Genomic DNA, 18,372 nt, shown 5'->3' with positions numbered 1-18,372 from the left:
CATATAAATATGAAGCAGGATCGCGAGAAGATGGAAGAACGGGGAGAGGCTGATTTAATAGATGACCAGTGTTGTGGGGATGACTGATTGCTGCCTCGTTGACTTAAGCTCCAAAGAGCTTTAGAGAAAGGCTTAACAATGTAGACCGCGTTAATACCACAGCGCCATATCTGCACCTCCTCTGGTCTTCCTGCCGTCGAGATAATTATCCACGTGGACTGAATCTGCAAGCTCATAAATCCAAAGCCGCTTCTCAAGATTGTGCTATGTTTTTGCTGTTGTGGGGCTTTAGACGTCGGCATGTTTCATCTTGGAAAGGAGGGAAAGAAAAAAGATGCGATAAATGCGTGAGGGGGGCTGTTACGCACGGCGCGTCTCCATCATGACGTCGTGAATTAGCTCAAGATCGTAGAGGTGGAGAGAAAAAAAGGAGGGGAGTGTGGTGAATCGCTGTTTCGTCGTTTATGGTGGGCTTGCGTTTGTATATAGTGGATGTATGGGACTTTTTTTCTCTATGGATTTTTTTGTCATCTCTTCTCTTGGCCATGCGTAACTGCAGTACACGGAAACAATCCGAATGAGAGCCGTCTCGTTTTTGTAAGATTCTGTTTAGGCACGGAGCAGCTTGCACATTTACTGTATAGCCATATTAACAGAGCCATAAAAATTGTTGCAAAGATGCATATTTCTACCAAATAATCTGACACCGGGCTTTTCCCCTGGCGGGTCCCACCCGGAGGACTTACTCTTATCTTCACTGAGCGCATCGAAACTAATAGTAAGTACACACATGCTACAGCTTTGCTTCAGGGCGCTACATGCTATTAGTGCTGTAGGTCGCGATGTTAGAGCGCATTTATTCAGGAGACGCTCCATTTCCCGTGCACGGAATCTAGACAGCTGTCACATTTGAATGCAAGAGGCGTTCATTTTTTCGATGGGCCTGATTTTTTTTGATCCAGCCTGTTTGCATTTACATTTTAAAGCCTTTTAGAGACAGAATGCGAGCTCTGCTCCTGTTTATGCAAGACGCAGCCGCTTTAGGCTGATGACATTATATTTGGACATCCTTTCATAGGAGGGCTTGTTAATATGGTCGGCCTTCCTCTACAGGCCATCACGGATTCCCTAGTCAACACCCGACGAGCAACTACCGGCAGCTTACGGTTGGTGGCACCCTTACTGTGACCCTCACGTCTCTGTAGTTCATGCTCAGCCATGCACAGAATGCAGCATCTGAGTGTGTGTGCATGTGGAACCGCCTGAAAATAGCCCACTGTGGGCTATTCTCAACATCACTGTGGTGCTGAAATGGGCCGGATCAGTCCTTATCCAGCGCAGCTTCCGGCAGCAGACTCGCACAAGGAAGTGTAGGCAGTGTGTATGCAGCAGTGACATTGGAAGTGGATGGGATTGAGGTGTGAGAGATGTTTCATGTAGTAGTTGTGTTTTGGAGGCGCTGTCCGTGGTGCTGAAGCCTTAATTGCTTTTCCAGCTCGAGGCCAGTCGACAGGCCCCCTTCTTTCCCCTCTGTCTGCTCAGTGCCAGGACAGCCTCAGCTGATGGAGTCGGCTGGCTTTGTGCCGTTAGGCTGCTCACTCACACAGTTTGCTTTTATCCGGCTGGGTGTGTGATCGCTGATATTAATGACTCCTGCTGAGCTGTCCTTCTTTCTCTCCCTGCTTCCCACACGGGACCAGAGCGCGCGCACACACAAACACACACACCTATAATATGCACGCTCTAGTGGTGGTGTCTACCTCCTGCATGCTTCTTGTCAGTGAACTCTAAAAATACACTGGTTAATGCTAATGAAGTTTCCAGCAGAGTTTGTCTGCCTTCCACAGGCAAGCCTCGCTGCCATCTGTCTCCCTCACTGTGGTGCTTTACTTTGTTATCCCCCTCCACCCATCCCATCCCATTCCCCCCCCCCCCCACACACACACACACACACACTTGATCAATCCCTGTACTGTCATGTTAAGCGTGAGAGTGTTTGGATGAGTTTTGTTTGGCAACCTCATAAAGCGGAGTTTATGATTCAAAACTGCAAATGAACAGCTATATATAGGGTGTTTATCATCGATACTGTATGTGTGTCTGTGTGTGTGTGTGTGTGTGTGTGTTCCCCTGCCTGCCAATACTCCAGGGGCTTTGGGACTCCTGGGTGTTTTCACTGTTTTCTGGTAAGAAAAACATACTTTTTTGTCTGTTGTCATGAAGTCTGTGTACACATTAAATTCAGTTAACCTAAGACATTTTGTGATGTGCATTATGACCAGTAAATTCACACTTTGTGTAAAGAGATTTCCCATATTGAACTCTGGTTACAGGTGTAGAATTGCAGCATATGTGAACATCAAGTTGTATGAGCCCCTTTTGGGGTCCTAAGGGAGCTGCCAAGTTTGATGAATTGCCTCAAGTGAATAAAAAAAATCAGGGCATGTGTGCAGACCTCTGTAGCCCACTCTTTATCTCTGCTTGAGGGCTGCATGAACTGCTGCTGACATTATGGACCCAAATCTGTGATCAAACTGTTGACGGTGTGGTGCTTTCAGTGAATTGCTCAGCTGAATCATTGTTCCTTAAAAGCCTGTCAACACACCAAATAGCGGCACTCATCTTGCAAAAAGAAAGCTTTTGCAGCCACACTAGCTACAGCCATACTAGCTATTCTGGATATTTTTCTACTATGGAAGAGAAGAAAAGTCTGTTGAGTTTGCTTTGGTGTGAAATGGGGATCCACTTTGCAAAAAAATATCAGCGTCAGCCATCAAAGCCTGAGCTGAAATCTTGTCTACAGGGCTTTTGAAATGAACCTGAGCCGTCTGCACGGTGAATACAAACAGAAGCAGAGAGAGAGAAAAGTGGACTCATCGTGCAGCTTATCCGCCAGGTTGAAAAGGGAGCTTTTTTTTTGCCAAAAGGTTGATGCAGTGAAGCGAAAATGACTGCATCTGAGAACAGAGTGTGCGGCATTAATACTGTAAGGATATTTCCTCAGTAACCCATTTCTTTTTTGTCTCTTCCGTCTTCTCCCAAAACTCTTGATTTCCCGTTTTAAAACCTCTCTCTCTCTCTCCTCCTTCTCTTTCAGATCCAGAAATGGCACGGCTATTGTTTCTGATTCTTCTCTGTGCTCTTCCATCTCTCGTTGTGCCCATACATAATTCATCAGCTGGAGGTAATTTGTGTGCAGGAATCGGTGTGTGTGTGTGTGTGTGTCTGTTTACAATATGCAGTAATGGACAGAAGTAACTCCGCAGAGATTGCTAAGTGACCCGAATGAAACGCTGCAATTTGTGCAGCGAGGAAAGCGTCAGTTAAACTGATAATATATCATGTTGCTGTAATATATCTGCATTATCTGGAGACAGAGCTTTCTTTCTATGCGCTTATCGTCCTTCATTCTGCCTCCTCCTCCTCCTTTTCCCCCCTTTCCCCCAGGCTGTGCCATCATCCGGCCTCCCAGGGATGGTGGGATCCGCTATAGAGGCCTAACACAAGAACAGGTACAGAGAATCTGGTTACTGCAGAGTATTGAAGCTCATCATTCAAATCAATCACATGAGACTGCTGCCAGTTTGAAGATTTCAAAACAAGTGACACAGAAGTAGATTTGTGTCTGTTAAAAAATAAATAAATGTAAAAACATCTCATATAATTATTCACCAATATGCACCTGAAAATATAAAAACAGGCATTTAATAAATTTGAAAATGTGGTGCAATTAACTTTTCTTATAGATGGCTTTTTTTTTGCAATGACTTGTATTAATTTGGTTATAAAATAGGGGTTTGAGGGTGTTGGGGAAAGGAAAGATTAATAATTAAATAAATTGATAAATATAAAATACTCCATAAATGTGTAAATATCATGTTAGGCCACCAGACGTAATATTTAAAAAAAGAAAAGACATAACTACTTTATAAAATGTGAAAAATGTGTATTTTGCATTTAATTTTCATTATTTTATAACAATAATAAAATAATGTAACAAATTTTTTTATTGCTTTTGGAAAATAAACAGAAAAATAAATAATAATAAATTTACAAACAGAGAAACAAGAATACGAAAGTGAATTAAATTAGAAATATCATTTTACATTCTGTAAATGATTTAATGTTGACTGTTGTGCTGTAAATCATGTACCGTCTACAGGTTTTACCTTTGGTGCATTTAATTCAAAACGTTCTTTTAAAAATTGTTTTTGAATGCTTATTTTTTTGGGTATTTTCAATCCTCCGTATCTTCTTTGAAGATGACAAAATTCACCGGTGATTAAAACTTTATGAAGAGAGAGATTTTAGCTAACGGGTGAATGATTTTACACAACACACTGACTAACTAGAGAACACATGTGAGACCTGGCAGGCTGCAGCTGTTGTTCGAAGACACCACGAAAGCCTGTGTTTACTGGAGGAAAAGGAAGTTTATAGCTCATAACCAGCAGAGAACATCTCAAACCTGTCGTCTGGCACTCCAGCTTTAAATGCTCAGTCACACATGCTGTACCAAACGTACGAACAATGAGCTGCGCTCTGAGGACAGGACAGTTTTGCCAAGACCACTTGCGAGCTTTTGTAACTGATAATGGCAGCGAACTGAGGTGTGACAGTGCAACAGCAATCAATAAGGGACAAATGTCTGTGTTGTCAGTAAGAAGTGTCCAAGTCAGTCCCGTTAATCACTGAGCCAAAATTTTACAGAAAAAAACCAAAAAACTAAAACGTAGCAGGTTCATTTCCTCTAGCATGAGTGACATGAAGTTATTTACAAATGAAAACTTCCAGTGTGAGTTTGACCATAGACTGTATATAAAAGATGAACTCGGCATTTTGAAACCTCAGCATTAGCATTTTGGGCACTGTCATGTTTTATTTTAATGAATTAAGTTTTTGAGGCAGAAATGGAAAATATTGGATAACAGGTTGGAGTGCTAAGTTATCGCCAAATGCTAGTAAGCTTGGTTGGTCATAAACTGTATGAGTGCAATGCAAAGACATGCATACCTGCTAATTTAATGGTAAGTGACAAACTAATACAATTCCAGAGTTTCACTCCGCAGCACTGAGGCACAAACTTCTTGAATGAGCTGTAGGTCCAGCAGACACCCGTCAGTGGGAGCACCCACTGCACACCGGTCCTAAAGGGGGAAACTATCCATAGAGGGTGACACTGGTTTTATCAGTAGGCTGTAAACATGTTTATTTTTGCAGTAAAGTTGGACATAATGTGGGCGTCTATGTGGAGTTCTGCACATGGCTATTAGTGGAATTGCAGATTTTGGCACCGGCTTCATTTTTCAACCCAAGAAGTTTCTGCTTAAGATATAAAAATTGCATCCAAAACTTCCACAGCTCCCATATGCTCAACAGTCCCACAGAGCATGTTTCACAACCTTGAACATGACATTGTAATAGTTTCTCATGAGATTTAATGTAAAAATTTATAAAGCAAAAGATCCTTAATGATCTAGTTTAGCTCTAACATACGGCCCAACATGCTACCATGAAACTGGCTTCACATAAACATTCAACTTAACTGTTCCAAAAACTCTGCGATTGGGCTCTCAGAGATATTTTTTGCTGTAGCTGCATGCCTCGTTCCAGTTCAGTGACTTTCTGAAGCCTCTGTTTACTCGAGCTGTGTACAGGGTGCCGCAGCACTGTGCAAACTACAGCTACAACCTGGCAGGCCAAAATTTTATCAAGCGTTTAAAGTGATATGCCAGCTGGATTAAAGTGTGCATGGGGATGGATTCGTCCCACAGGCCTTGATTTTGATGATGTCGGCTGGAGTACTGTTATCTTAAAGTGCCCAGTGATATGAGTGTGTGGACAGGGCCAGTGCTGGAAAGTTAATTAGTACGTTTACTCAAGTACTTTACTAAAGTAGTGGTAATTAGGGATGGGTATCGTTTAGGTTTTATCCGGTGCCAAACCAGTACTTTTGAAACGGTGCCGGTGCTTAAAGAATGGAGAACACAAACTTTGTCCTAAACCTCTCATGTTCAGCTGTTTTCCACTTTTTCTTTGGTCATTTTAGCCTTTTTTGCCAGGGTGAAGGGAGTATCTACCATCAAACAAGAAGACAGCCGCATGTAGCTATGATGATGTTTGCTAGTTCACCTTACATGCATTAATGTAATAACGTGGTTAGCCTACTCAACGTAAATTACACACGAACAACATTAAGCTCCTCACGCAGAGAAGAACGGCTGCTGCTGCATCATCATCCTCATCATTTCTGCTACACTGGCAGGGCTAGGGGCCAGGACTCTCCTCTTCGTGTTTTTGGGGATGTTGCATAACAGGCAACCCACCCGCAGTAGATGTGCTCGGTGTGAGGTCTCGCAGCAAGCTATCAAATACGACGCATTTCTCGGCTTTTATAAAAAAACGCAATGCGTCGCCAGGTGTTTCATCAGATTCGAGGTGTTACCTCCTTTGCACAGTATCACAGTATCACCTTAAAGCACTTGTTGCTGCTGAGTTTGCATCTTTTGCTGTGAAGTACAGCCAGACTTTTGACCGCTTCACCTTGGGCATTTTTAATCTGTAGCTCTGCTCTAAAAGAACGTACATACCTGGGCCCGCCTACTATCCTCGGAAAGGTAAAATGATTGGCTAGAATCCAAAGTGTATGACATCTCAGGGAAAAAAAAGCACCGAAGTGTGCGCTGCTTTTCGGTCTGGTTACTACCGTTTATGTCAGATGGCACCGGATACCGGTACCCATCCCTAGTGGTAATGCACTTAAGTATTTCCATGTTATACTACCACCTACTCGTACTATACTACATTTTGGATGCAGATGCACTTTGTAAAAATCCAATAATACTTGATTCTGTATATCAGTAAGATTTAAGTGTTAAACACATCAATGCATCAATAATTGTGATCTGGTAATTTATTATTCTTGACGTTAGAGTTGACGTTAGAGTTCATGCTCAAACTTTTTGACCCTTTACTAAACGCTGCTACATAAAGTGATGTTTAAACAGTAAAACAACACCACTTTTTGTGTATTATATCTGACTAAGAACGCAGGGCGGCACACAAGCCTGAAAATTGTTTTAAACATCTCGGAAACAGCGATGACTCTTTGCGCTTTGATAATGGAAACTTGGCAGTTTGATTGAAAGCATGCGTCACTTCAGTTTCTGAAGAGCAGTCCCTCGGTGGCTTTTAAACAGTCACTACAGTCACTGACGTGGGCAGTGAATGGGAACATGGCAGTGTGTTAAAAAATGATTTAAGGGCAAAGCGCACACACACGGATACACCAACCAGCTCTGATAACAGAGAGGGATCAGAACAGGAACTGGATGCTGAGCGATTCGATCAAATTCTTTATTTTTGGACTCTGAACGGTACCGAGGCGACCGAGTTGACACCAAATGAGAAACAATGAATCGGCTCAGTTGCAGCAGAAGTAGCTGAGCATGTGCTTATACAGAGATTATATGAAAGGAGTGTTTGGCAGTACTGTGACACTGAGAGCGGCTCAGGAAAAAGTCTATTTCATACTCAAAAATAAGTCACTTTTTACTTAATTCCTTCAGAAACATAAAAGACAATATAGACACTGGAAGTTCAAAGTCTTGTGAATATTTTAAAGGTTGAATGGAGTTTGTAGCGCAGTGTGAGTCAGAGGAGCTGAGCAGGTTAGAGTGAGCTGGGAGGAGTGTAAAAAAAAAAAGGGAGGGTTAAACTTGGAGGGATTTTTAAAGCTGGATTTCTCAGCATGAGCCACGTTTATAGTGTCATTATTAGCAGAAATAATAATGATGCTTCAGAGAAAAATGCAGCAATGACCTGCTGCCATTAAGACAAATCCACTTTATTAACTAAAGTAAGATTGCCTTGTTGCTTGATATAAAGAATGATCCTGTTGTGATTGGTGTTCGTTTACACCACGTTTACAGCTTGGCTTGAGTAAGGCACCCTGTCTATGATGAGTAGTAATGGTATAATTTAAAAACACTGGTGGCCCTGCCAGGAGGCTGCTACCCCTCAACCTCCAACCAGTAGAAATTGTTAGGTGGCACAAATCCTCTGGAAGTACAAGTTTGAGAACACATAATTCCCAGGTCTCAGTCGATCTTAGTGGGGTGCACATGAGCCTTAGTGACTTTATTCAGCATATCAATTCAAAAAGCACATGGCTAAGCAAGAACCAGGAATAACACGTGCTAAAATTCTAATAAACATAAACCACTGAGAGCGCAGGCATCTCCTACGCCTGGTATTATTGCTTTATGACCATTGTGGTTTTTGATTGTTTGTAAGTCAAATAGCCTTTTGATGCTGTTTTGCTGGATGGTCATAAAATAAAAGTGTATCAGCTGTTTTTTTTTTATTTTATTTTTTTTTTATCTTTTCCTCAGCACAAAAGAATACTGACATCTTTCTCGAGTTAAAGGTTTTCAGAAAATTTGTCCTGTGACCTTGACCTTGAGGTCAAGTAGATACACCTGTGTTATCAATAAGAAAATTCTACGTTGCCTGATTCTCAAATTAACGTGTTCACAAAGTTCTCTGACTATTCTGACTTCCAGCTCTGATTTATTCGCAGTTCCATTCAGTCAATAGTCAGTCAGCTGAAGCTGTCATTTACATCAAATTAGCGGTCGGCCTCACTGACCACTCAAAGCACTTAACAGCATAACCAGACTACAGAATCTCAAGCAAAATCTTAAAATGCCCCAGATTTCATTTTCCTAAACAGATAAACATCACTTGACAAACACGCCGAGTCTGACATTAGTTGGACAAACTATGGATTTTTATGGCTGAAGATCAGTTGAATAGAAATCGAGAGTTTAGTGGTTCCACATGAAAACTGTTGGGTTTTTTTTATAGCTTTAAAGGGAACTCTGTCCATTTGGAAAAAGAAAGCTCCATCAATATTATCTGGTTATTACAACTTTAAGCTAATGGTTCAGTTTTAGAGAACTTACTGTATCACAGTGTTTCTCAAGCTGTGGGGCATGGAGCCACCGCAGGTCAGCTGGTGACGATCAGAGAAAAAACAGGACGGAAATATAATGAGTGTTTGCCTGTGCTATCATCCCGAGCTTTATTTCTCTAAAAATTCAACTTGGATCCCATTTTATTTTTAATGTTTTTGAAAAAAATAGTGTGTGGTATTATTAATGTTTCTTTTTCTCTTCTTTAAGTGAGGGTACGCCAGAACAAGTTGGAGATCCACTGACTTATCAAGTCATTCAGAATTTAGTGGCTCTGTGGAAAATCTTGAAGTTTTGCTTAAAAAAATATATGTTTCATAGGTCAGCCTTTGCTGCATCAATTTTATGAGTTTGTATATTAAACATTCATATTTTAGAAAAAGAAAAAAGTCAAAGTGCTTCAGACTTGCTATCGTGACCTGGTATTGCTTCAGCTTAGTTGCTGAGTTGTCTGCTCCTGCCAAGGTGTGGATAAAAGCACTGAGGTTGGCTCAGAGGGACGCCACTTCTCGCTAGATCTCATCCTGCAGTTCCTGCTTTTAGCTAGTACTTAGTCCTAGCTAGCTAACATCCCAGCTAGCTGCGTGTTTGACACGAGCCTCTGTTGGGATTGATGCCCGATTCCTTCTGAACAGTGATTTATTTATTTATTTATTTATTTGATTAACTGGGTCATGAGATCTGCTGTAGAATTTGTGCAATACATTATGTAAACACCATAAGGCGAGTGCCATTTCGTTCCATTATATTCAAAAGGAAGCAGACATTTCTACAGCTGATGTTCCCAAAATAGGGAAGCTAGCAAGAAAACAGTCTGGATAGATAAACAGCTTTACAGGCCACAGGAAACATATGTCAATTTGATTTTTGGTGTAAACTGTCCCTCTTAAAGGTTGGGGGCAAAAAAAATCCAAAACACATTTTATTCTACTTGAGGATTATAGAAATACAGCCACACTATTACATCACATAGAAAAGATTTACTTTAGACACACATGTCTTCCTAATTCAGATAAATATATTTATCATCTTTGCAAATAGGTACTGGGCAAACTTTTGATATTAGAAGCTTTTTGGATTAAGGTGGCCACATTTCAAACTGATATCTAACCAATGGCAGATCTGTGAAGTTTGCAAATGTGACAACGTCCTAGATATGAAATAATATGGTGTTCTGTTGCAGTAAAGCCCCAAATGACATTTACTTTTACCCCCTCATTTTAGAATGAACGAGTAATGAATATACAAAACTTTCATAAAAGTGTCTCAGTCGTTACAACAGTTAATCCTTTAATGCCAAGAGTGTCATATTTGATCCATGAGATCTTCATCATTGTGTGATTTTTCTTTTTTAAAAACCTAACTCCCTTATATATTTGTTTAAGATAAACAAACTGAGAAATTAATGTAGCATAAAATGATCCAATTAAATCTCATTTAATCAAATTGATATTTAATTGAATCTTTTATTTCATTTGTCAGAGGCTCCATTAAACATTCTGCTTTGCAAAATTTGAATTTTCTAGCAGTTATTCCATCGTTCAGGCTTTACTGGGTTAAAATGATTGCACATGCACTGTAAACTGTAAACTGCAAGCAGTGAAGCTTTTCTTCAACATGAAAACGGTTCCTTAGTTTCAAACTGCTTCCTTATTGTTCGTTGTTCAAATGTATGTATGCAGCTATGACCAAAGCCATTTAAAATGAAACATAAACCTTTTTGGCTCGCATATGTTTCCGTCCCCTCACAGGCAGAGGAGATGTAATTCAGAGAGCGACAGCACATCAGTTCAGACAGTATCACACTAAAATGTTTTCCCTTGTCGAGCTTTACTGTCGTGGCCATATGGCACTGTGACACAGAATGAAGAGGCTTCTTAAGTGAAGGAGAAAAACTTGCATGAGAGACCATCAATCACACTTTCCTTCCCCTGATCTCTCTGCCCCTGTTCTCGTCACAGATCCGCAGTGTGCAGATCCTGCCTGTGGATTATGAGATCGAGTACATCTGCAGAGGCAACCGAGTGATCGTGGGACCGAAGGTCAGGAAGTGCTTACCCAACGGCACGTGGACAGACATGATGCAGGCCAGCAGATGTTGTAAGTCCTCTTTGGTCTCATTCCCATTCCCTTTTCCTCCCGTTCCTCGTCCTTCTTTCATTTTTCCTTTTCCCCCTGCAGACAGATCTTGTGCACAATAATCAGCTCTTAAGTGTCACGTCTGCTTAATCAGCATCAAATTAAAACCACACTTACGCTGAAATGAAATCCCAGTTGTTTTGACAGTGCTTCACCACCCTCCCTGTTTACTCTTTACACAAAGGAAAGTGTCACATACTGTGCAGCGTTCACTGTCGCCGTCTCCAAAACCGACGGCGGTTTCCAAAGTAAAGTGAACTGATGCAGTCTGACTTAATGAAATGAAACCACACATTTTAATTTGTGTGGCTGCCAGCATTTGTTAGCATCATTTTAAAACTCCACTTCCCCCTTAGGGTGAAGGTAGCTCAGCACTGACATGCCATCACTGTTTAAGTTAAACCAGAGCCAGTCCAGGAGAACCATTCCACTTCCTGTTAAGACCACAGGGCTGCATTTCATCAGGGGCGCTCATGAGTAGAAGTGTATGGAGCTAAATGGGTAAAATAGTTATTTAATTTCATTTAAGCTTCGACAACTAATCTAAAAAATACGTCTAAATGGAAAAAAGAAAAAGACTCATGTCCTTTAGTGTTTCTTACACTGAAGCTGATTTAGCCCTAAAAACACTAGCAATCTGCTAATGCACGATGAATGGTACATCAAGGATTTACCACAGGACTTCCTCTTTTTAAAGCAACTTCTTAAAGTGATAAGGAGACATTAGAAAGATGGTTACATTTTAACAGAAGCCTCGACGCGTGCAGAAGAAGCAGCCAGTTGTGGGGGTTGAAAATGATGCTGTCTGCTGCTACAAATTCTCCGCTGCTGCTTGCTTCATGCCTGAAATTAAAATGGCAGCTTCTGTAAAGTGGCTTAGGTGCTGCGATGTCTCTAATACTCTCAGAAATATATTTCACCAACATCAGAACCAGTAACACAGAATCTAAAAATGCAACCGTATCTCTTGATCCTTTCTATCAAAAACAAAATGTTTGTTCCACAAAATGCATTAACACAGAAATGGCTCCAAAAGGCCCCATTTCTTCTCAACTTGTCTAAAAATCATGTTTTCTTGAGCATTTAGGGGCTGTTTGGTCAAAGTGGAACTTCACCCAAAGCTCTGAGCCTAACTCCATCCACTGCATAGTGAGAGGGGTGGGGAGAGGGTGTGAGAGTGATTTGCAGACTGCGTAAAATACAGAGCAGCACCCGAAAGCAATTCATTTCCACCTGCCACAGAGTTATGAATTCAAATGGAGGAATTTTCCCTCCAGAATCTTCCGAAACAGGCTTTAATGTGGCGGAGGATCACGGTGGTCGGAAGCCATATTCATTTAAGCCGTTAGTTCATGGACATGGTGACGTGATGTCACCTCAGCGTTAGGTTGCTGCCAGTCTGAGCCAGAAGTGATCATATTTAGACGACAGGGCCGAGTTGTCAGCTAACACTGATAGAGTGTGCAGATACTGAGACATGTCTCTACAGAATAATGAAGTAATACAATGTCACTCATCAAACACCGGAGCTCTGTTTTCTTGGGCGGTCTGTCTCACACCGCGGCCACATTGTCACACAATTCCATTAAAATGCTCCAAATGGCACCAACAGCACAAACACAGTGGAGCAGTCCAGCTCAATGATAGGACACCCATCACAGTAGCCACGCCCCCAACTTTAAGCCTCACCAGTATTCAGGTGGAGTTTGACCACCATACATCGATTACGAAAGGAGGAAACTGTTGTGGCCTCAAGATGTTTATTAGTACGTTTGGTTAATTTAACACAAGAGTCTGTGGTGACCGGCTTTGGGAGCCGGAGGAACTCCAGTGTTTTGGTTTCTTTCTCTCTCCCTCCGTCTCGCTATCAACGGGTCATCCTTCCTTCTCCAACTATGCGCTGATACATGAGCTAATTCCAGCCTATTATGTGTTTTATTCCAGTACAGTTATATGATTTAGTTTGAAAGCTTTTCCTTAATGTTTAACACGATAGACTTGGGTATTTACACATATGGAGCATCATTTGTGCTCATTTGGAGTTTTGTTTGTGTCTGCCTGGCAAATATAAGTGCAATATTTACTGTTTTAGCTCAGTTTCTCCTCCAACTCTGGAGAGAAATACTTGGTCGATGAAATACTGCTGTCTGTGTTGCTAACTCTGTCTGTTTGGCACTTGGTGCTGAGTACAGGGAGTGTACTGGGAGTTCATAAGAGCTTTTCTGCTGACAGTTTCCTGCTGTGGCTGAAAATGATGCTGAGTGAACCAAATCCAGACAAATCTTGTGTATAATATTCAGTTTTCAAGTGTCCTGTCTGCTTAATCAACAATCTTAATTTAAAGCCAAAACTACAATGAAATAAAGCGTCTGATGTTATGACAGCAAAGATTCACGGGGAACTGTCTGTGCAGTCTCAACCTGCTTTTAGCCTTTTTTTGGTGTCTACCAACTCCTGCTGTGCACTTTGTTTGGCACTCGGTGGGGGTTGCTTTTATACATACCACTGTTAAACTACAATAGCATTAGGTAACATTATTTCTCAAAAGTAATGCAACATATTTACTGCAGTTTAAAGTAACCTGTTACATTACAGTAATACCGACTGAGTTGGAATACTTCATGGCTTTGCTATTAATAGTGGGCAGTTCTTCCTCTGTGATTGCTCATGGAGGATCTTCTGTGTAATACTGCAGAATCTTTACCTTCATCGTCAAGCTCCTTGTTAAATATTAAAGCTCTCATAGACCTCAAACAGGCTGAAATGCTGCAGCGAGATGTTAAGAGAGCTGTGCATAAATGTGTCCCCAAACCTCCATGAGCTGTTTAGAAGTGTGATAATGATCTAATAATAATGATATGATAACATTTGAAGTTACTCCTGTTAAAGATGGTTCTGAAAGCTACCGAAACACTCAGTGTACTCAGGTTTTCACATCACTGTAAATAAAACTGTAAACATGAGTGCAAATAAAATTAAATGCAGCTGAATTAACATGCAGAGAAAGAGTAAAACTTCATCTGGGTTTATAAAAATATTTTGAAACACATCTGATGTATTAAACTCGAAGGTCTTAGAAATACAAAAAAAAAGCACATAAGCAGGTTAGTTTCTCAAACAAAAGGCGCCTGATATCAGACACAGTCATCAACCCCGACTCTGCATCTGTAACCAGCTAAACACATAAAAGAGACTGAAGAGTTAATCATGCCTGTGTGTGCTGACTCAGCAGGGATGGGCAAGGTGAGAGAAATTATCCAAAAGTGATACAGAATACTCGAGTACCTCATTACGTTACACTGGAATCTACGGTGAATTGTTGCCTGTGTCTGGTTCTTGTGTTTTCCTTTACATAAATAAAAACATTTAAACCATAAACTGGTGCACACAATAACAACAGCACTAACAGGTTACTGCAGTGTTTACTCTTTTCACATGTGGTTACTTTTCATGTCTTTGCAAACATGTTTTTAACTGGTTATTAAAGCAGGAGAGTCGTGCACCATCTGTTTCCTCAGGTATCCGAGTGAGAATATTTCCAGTATTTATATTTATATACATGTACAGTCATGTTAGGTCTTTTAATGAATTTCAGGCACTGAAAGGAGTTCTTGTCCTACTTCCTTGTAAGCCATTCTACCCTTGGTGATGTTTCACTCACATTACTGACCAGGACTGTGGAAAAGATGCCAAAGGAAGAGACTGCAGCATGGTGAAAAGCAAAAGAATGAACGTTATATTTTACATAAACCCTTTTTTTCTGAAAGAAATAAAGATGTAACCCATTTGTAATCACTGATATTGTGATATTTTGACATCTTTACATATTTTAATTATACAACTCTAGTACATGTAACCTTTCCCTCCCTCCATAAACTGACTGGCGCAGAGCAGATCGTGTTCAATGAATTTTCGGAGGTGTTTCATCTGAAAATAGCAGCTCGATTTGGCCGGGCACAATAGGAGAGCAGTGAGAGGGCCAAACCAGTAAAGCTGTAGCCAAACAGTTAAACAGTGAGCTGAAACCACTCCATGAGTCCAGACACTGCTGTAATTCCCCCCCGCTATTTTAAAATTGTCACATGATAACAAAATATTAGTATTCAAAATACTAATTACAGTTATTTTACATTTTCTAGTTTTAAAAGAGCCATTTTTACATGAAGCTTTCAGGTCATTTAAAAATCCATCCTGTTCTGTTTATCCAGTTCAGGGTGTGCAGGGGGGCTGGAGCCTATGCCAGCTGGGAGTGCAGAGGTGGAGCACACCCTGGACAGGTCTGCAGTCTGTCACAGGGTTGGTTAGCACTGTCGCCTCACTGCTTCCTCTGCCTACATCTCCAAAGACAAGCATGTCAAGTTAGTTTAAACTGATACTTCCTTTAAACTCTAACATAAATATGAGTTCAGTAAGATGAGGTACTAATAAAAATGATCCTAAATGCTAATAATACTATGATGTAGAAAACTGCTCTTACCATCACAAAGAATATTACCATATGGCCAGAGGGTGCCTCTCAGCAGCTGCAGGACTGTTTTGACAGGACTAACTGGGATATCTTTGAACATCAGGACTTGGAAATGTTCACAGACAGTATCCTCTGCTATATAAAACACTGCATAGACACTGTTACAGCAGTCAAACGGATCCGGGCTTATCCCAACCAAAAGCCCTGGATGACCCGGGAGGTCAGGCAGCTGCTGAAGGAGAGGAACATTGCGTTCAGGTCTGGCAACAGGGATTACTACACCATAGCCCGATCCAACCTGAAGAGAGGCATCAGAGAGGCAAAGGGGGACTATAGGAGGAGGATTGAGGACCATCTGAAGAGTAATACCAGCCGGCAGGTGTGGCAAGGCATCCAGCACCTAACCAACTATAAGATCAATCTCGGAGCTGCGGACGGTGACCTGGAGCTGGCAGAGGAGCTGAATATCTTCTTTGCCCGCTTTGAGACCAGGGTACCGGAGGTATTGGAGCCACAGCAGCAACACGCCACCCATAGCAGCACCACCCTCACCCTGGAAGAGCACGAGGTGAGGCGCATGCTGCAGGCTGTTAACCCGAGGAAGGCGGCGGGTCCTGATGGTGTGCCAGGTCGAATATTGAGGGATTGTGCAGGACAGCTGGCTGGGATCTTCACCAGGATTTTCAACAAATCCCTCGCACAGGCGACTGTCCCACTCTGCCTGAAGTCCTCCACCATAGTCCCCTTGCCTAAGAAGCCCCACATCACCGGCCTGAATGACTACAGACCGGTGGCACTCACCCCAGTGGTAATGAAATGCTTTGAGAAGCTGGTCCGCAGACACATCACAGCAGCCCTGCCCCGCAGCCTGGATCCACACCAGTTTGCCTACAGAGCAAACCGATCCACGGAAGACGCTGTAGCCACAGCACTCCATGCTGCATTAACTCACCTGGAAGAGCATGGTAGCTATGTGCGGATGCTCTTCGTGGATTACTGCTCAGCTTTTAACACCATCCTTCCACACAAACTGGTGGCCAAGCTACAAGACCTGGGGCTTCCAGACAGCACCTGCATGTGGATCAATAGCTTCCTCTCGGGCCGTAGACAGAGAGTCAGAGTTGGCCATCACACATCCTCAGCCCTGAGTCTCAGCACTGGCTCACCCCAGGGCTGTGTGCTCAGTCCACTGCTCTACTCTCTCTACACACACGACTGCACTCCTCGCCACCACAGCAACATCTTTGTGAAATTTGCAGATGACACCACAGTGGTGGGGCTCATTTCCAAGGGAGACGAGTCTACGTACAGAGACGAGGTGGAGCAGCTGACGTCATGGTGTAAGGCCAATAACCTCCTCCTCAACACTTCAAAAACCAAAGAACTCATAATAGACTTCAGAAGGAAAAAGGCAGAGATCCAACCACTATTCATAAATGGGGACTGTGTAGAAAGGGTGGCAAGCTTCCGCTTCCTGGGAGTCAATATAGAGGAGAACCTTTCCTGGAGTGTGAACACCTCCGAGCTGCTGAAAAAGGCCCAACAGAGACTGTACTTCCTGAGAATTCTCAGGAGGAATAACATCACACAGAGACTGCTGGTGTCCTTCTACAGAGCCACCATTGAGAGTGTTCTAACTTACTGCATATGCATCTGGTACACTAGCTGCACAGGGGCTCAGAGGAAAGCACTCCAAGGGATCATTAACACCGCCCAAAAGATCACTGGCTGCCCTCTCCCCACACTGGAAGTTCTACACAACGCCCACTGTTTTAAAAAGGCCCAAAACATCATAAAAGACACCTCACATCCTGGCCACTCCCTGTTCGAACTGTTGCCCTCAGGCAGACGGTACAGGGCAATCAGAGCAAGGACTAATAGACTCAAACACAGCTGTTATCCAACTGCAATAACACATCTGAATACTACAAAAAAATGTCCATCACGCCACTCTTGTGTTAATCTATGCACGGTCTGAAGCATGTGTGTGGGAATGTATGTGAATGTTTTACTGTTATATCTTATTAGTATTTTAAGTATTCTATCTATTTTATTTATTGAATTTTATTGTTTTATTTATATTTTGATATTGCTAGGGATGATGCAATGATCGGGGACCATTCTTCATTTCGTTGTTCTCGTGACAATGACAATAAAGTTTCTGATCTGATGTTCGCTTCTACGCCGCTCGTTATAATACTAAGGCAGGAACTGTGATCCTCTGATTGTTGCCATCGACCCCATGCCTTCTTACTAACGCAGACTTGTGCAGATTTTATACTTCCTCATTCAACAAGGCGACGCTCTGATAAACTGTAAGTGAAATGTTAGCGTGAGGAGACCAACAGTCAGTCTTTCCTTCACTGACCTGGTTGCTTCTGAAGGCCACGAGAGGCCGTTCAAGCACTGGAACAAAATGAGTTGTTACATTTGGACTCCTGCACCGTCCGACTCGGCCCTCACGTTCCAATGGTAGATTAAGCTGACTGACAAGGCAACAGAGCAAAATTCATACTGCTCACAAAAGGCTGATGTGAAACATCCATCCAGCTGTAAGCTCTCCTATTCCCAAAGCATTCCCTGCTCCTTTTTCTCATTACAAAGAATACTAAATGAAACCTTTTTGGTAAAGGAAAACTCTTCTGAGTGTAACTGAGCTGCAGCATGTTTTGAAGCTCTACTTTTACTGCTCAAGAAATGTTCGTTTCTAGTTCGTCAGCCACCCACAATACTGAACATCCATGAATACTTTTAGTGGAATTCATGCAATGCAAAAGCCAATACAGTACT

At 42.0% G+C, this 18,372-nt stretch overlaps 1 protein-coding gene across 2 annotated transcripts in view; it reads left to right on the top strand.

Moving 5' to 3' along the window:
* Window positions 1-198: 198 nt before the first annotated feature.
* Window positions 199-18,372, top strand: part of gabbr1a (gamma-aminobutyric acid (GABA) B receptor, 1a) — a 132,993-nt gene continuing 114,819 nt past the window's right edge. Inside the window, exons 1-5 of one of the 2 annotated variants that reach the window (XM_085472345.1) lie at window positions 199-778; window positions 1,114-1,166; window positions 3,098-3,184; window positions 3,448-3,512; window positions 10,937-11,075. In XM_085472345.1, the coding sequence (XP_085328471.1) occupies window positions 3,106-3,184; window positions 3,448-3,512; window positions 10,937-11,075 (283 nt within the window). In that variant the 5' untranslated portion in view covers window positions 199-778; window positions 1,114-1,166; window positions 3,098-3,105. The remainder of the gene's footprint in view (window positions 779-1,113; window positions 1,167-3,097; window positions 3,185-3,447; window positions 3,513-10,936; window positions 11,076-18,372) is intronic. The other variant, XM_085472344.1, reaches the window with a different exon arrangement.

This window comes from Copadichromis virginalis, linkage group LG11 (assembly GCF_057382275.1).
Source record: "Copadichromis virginalis isolate Kocher_CV1m ecotype Utaka linkage group LG11, C_Virginalis_male_GT1.1, whole genome shotgun sequence".
NCBI lineage: Eukaryota > Metazoa > Chordata > Actinopteri > Cichliformes > Cichlidae > Copadichromis > Copadichromis virginalis.
This window is presented reverse-complemented; position numbering and strand designations above follow the sequence as displayed.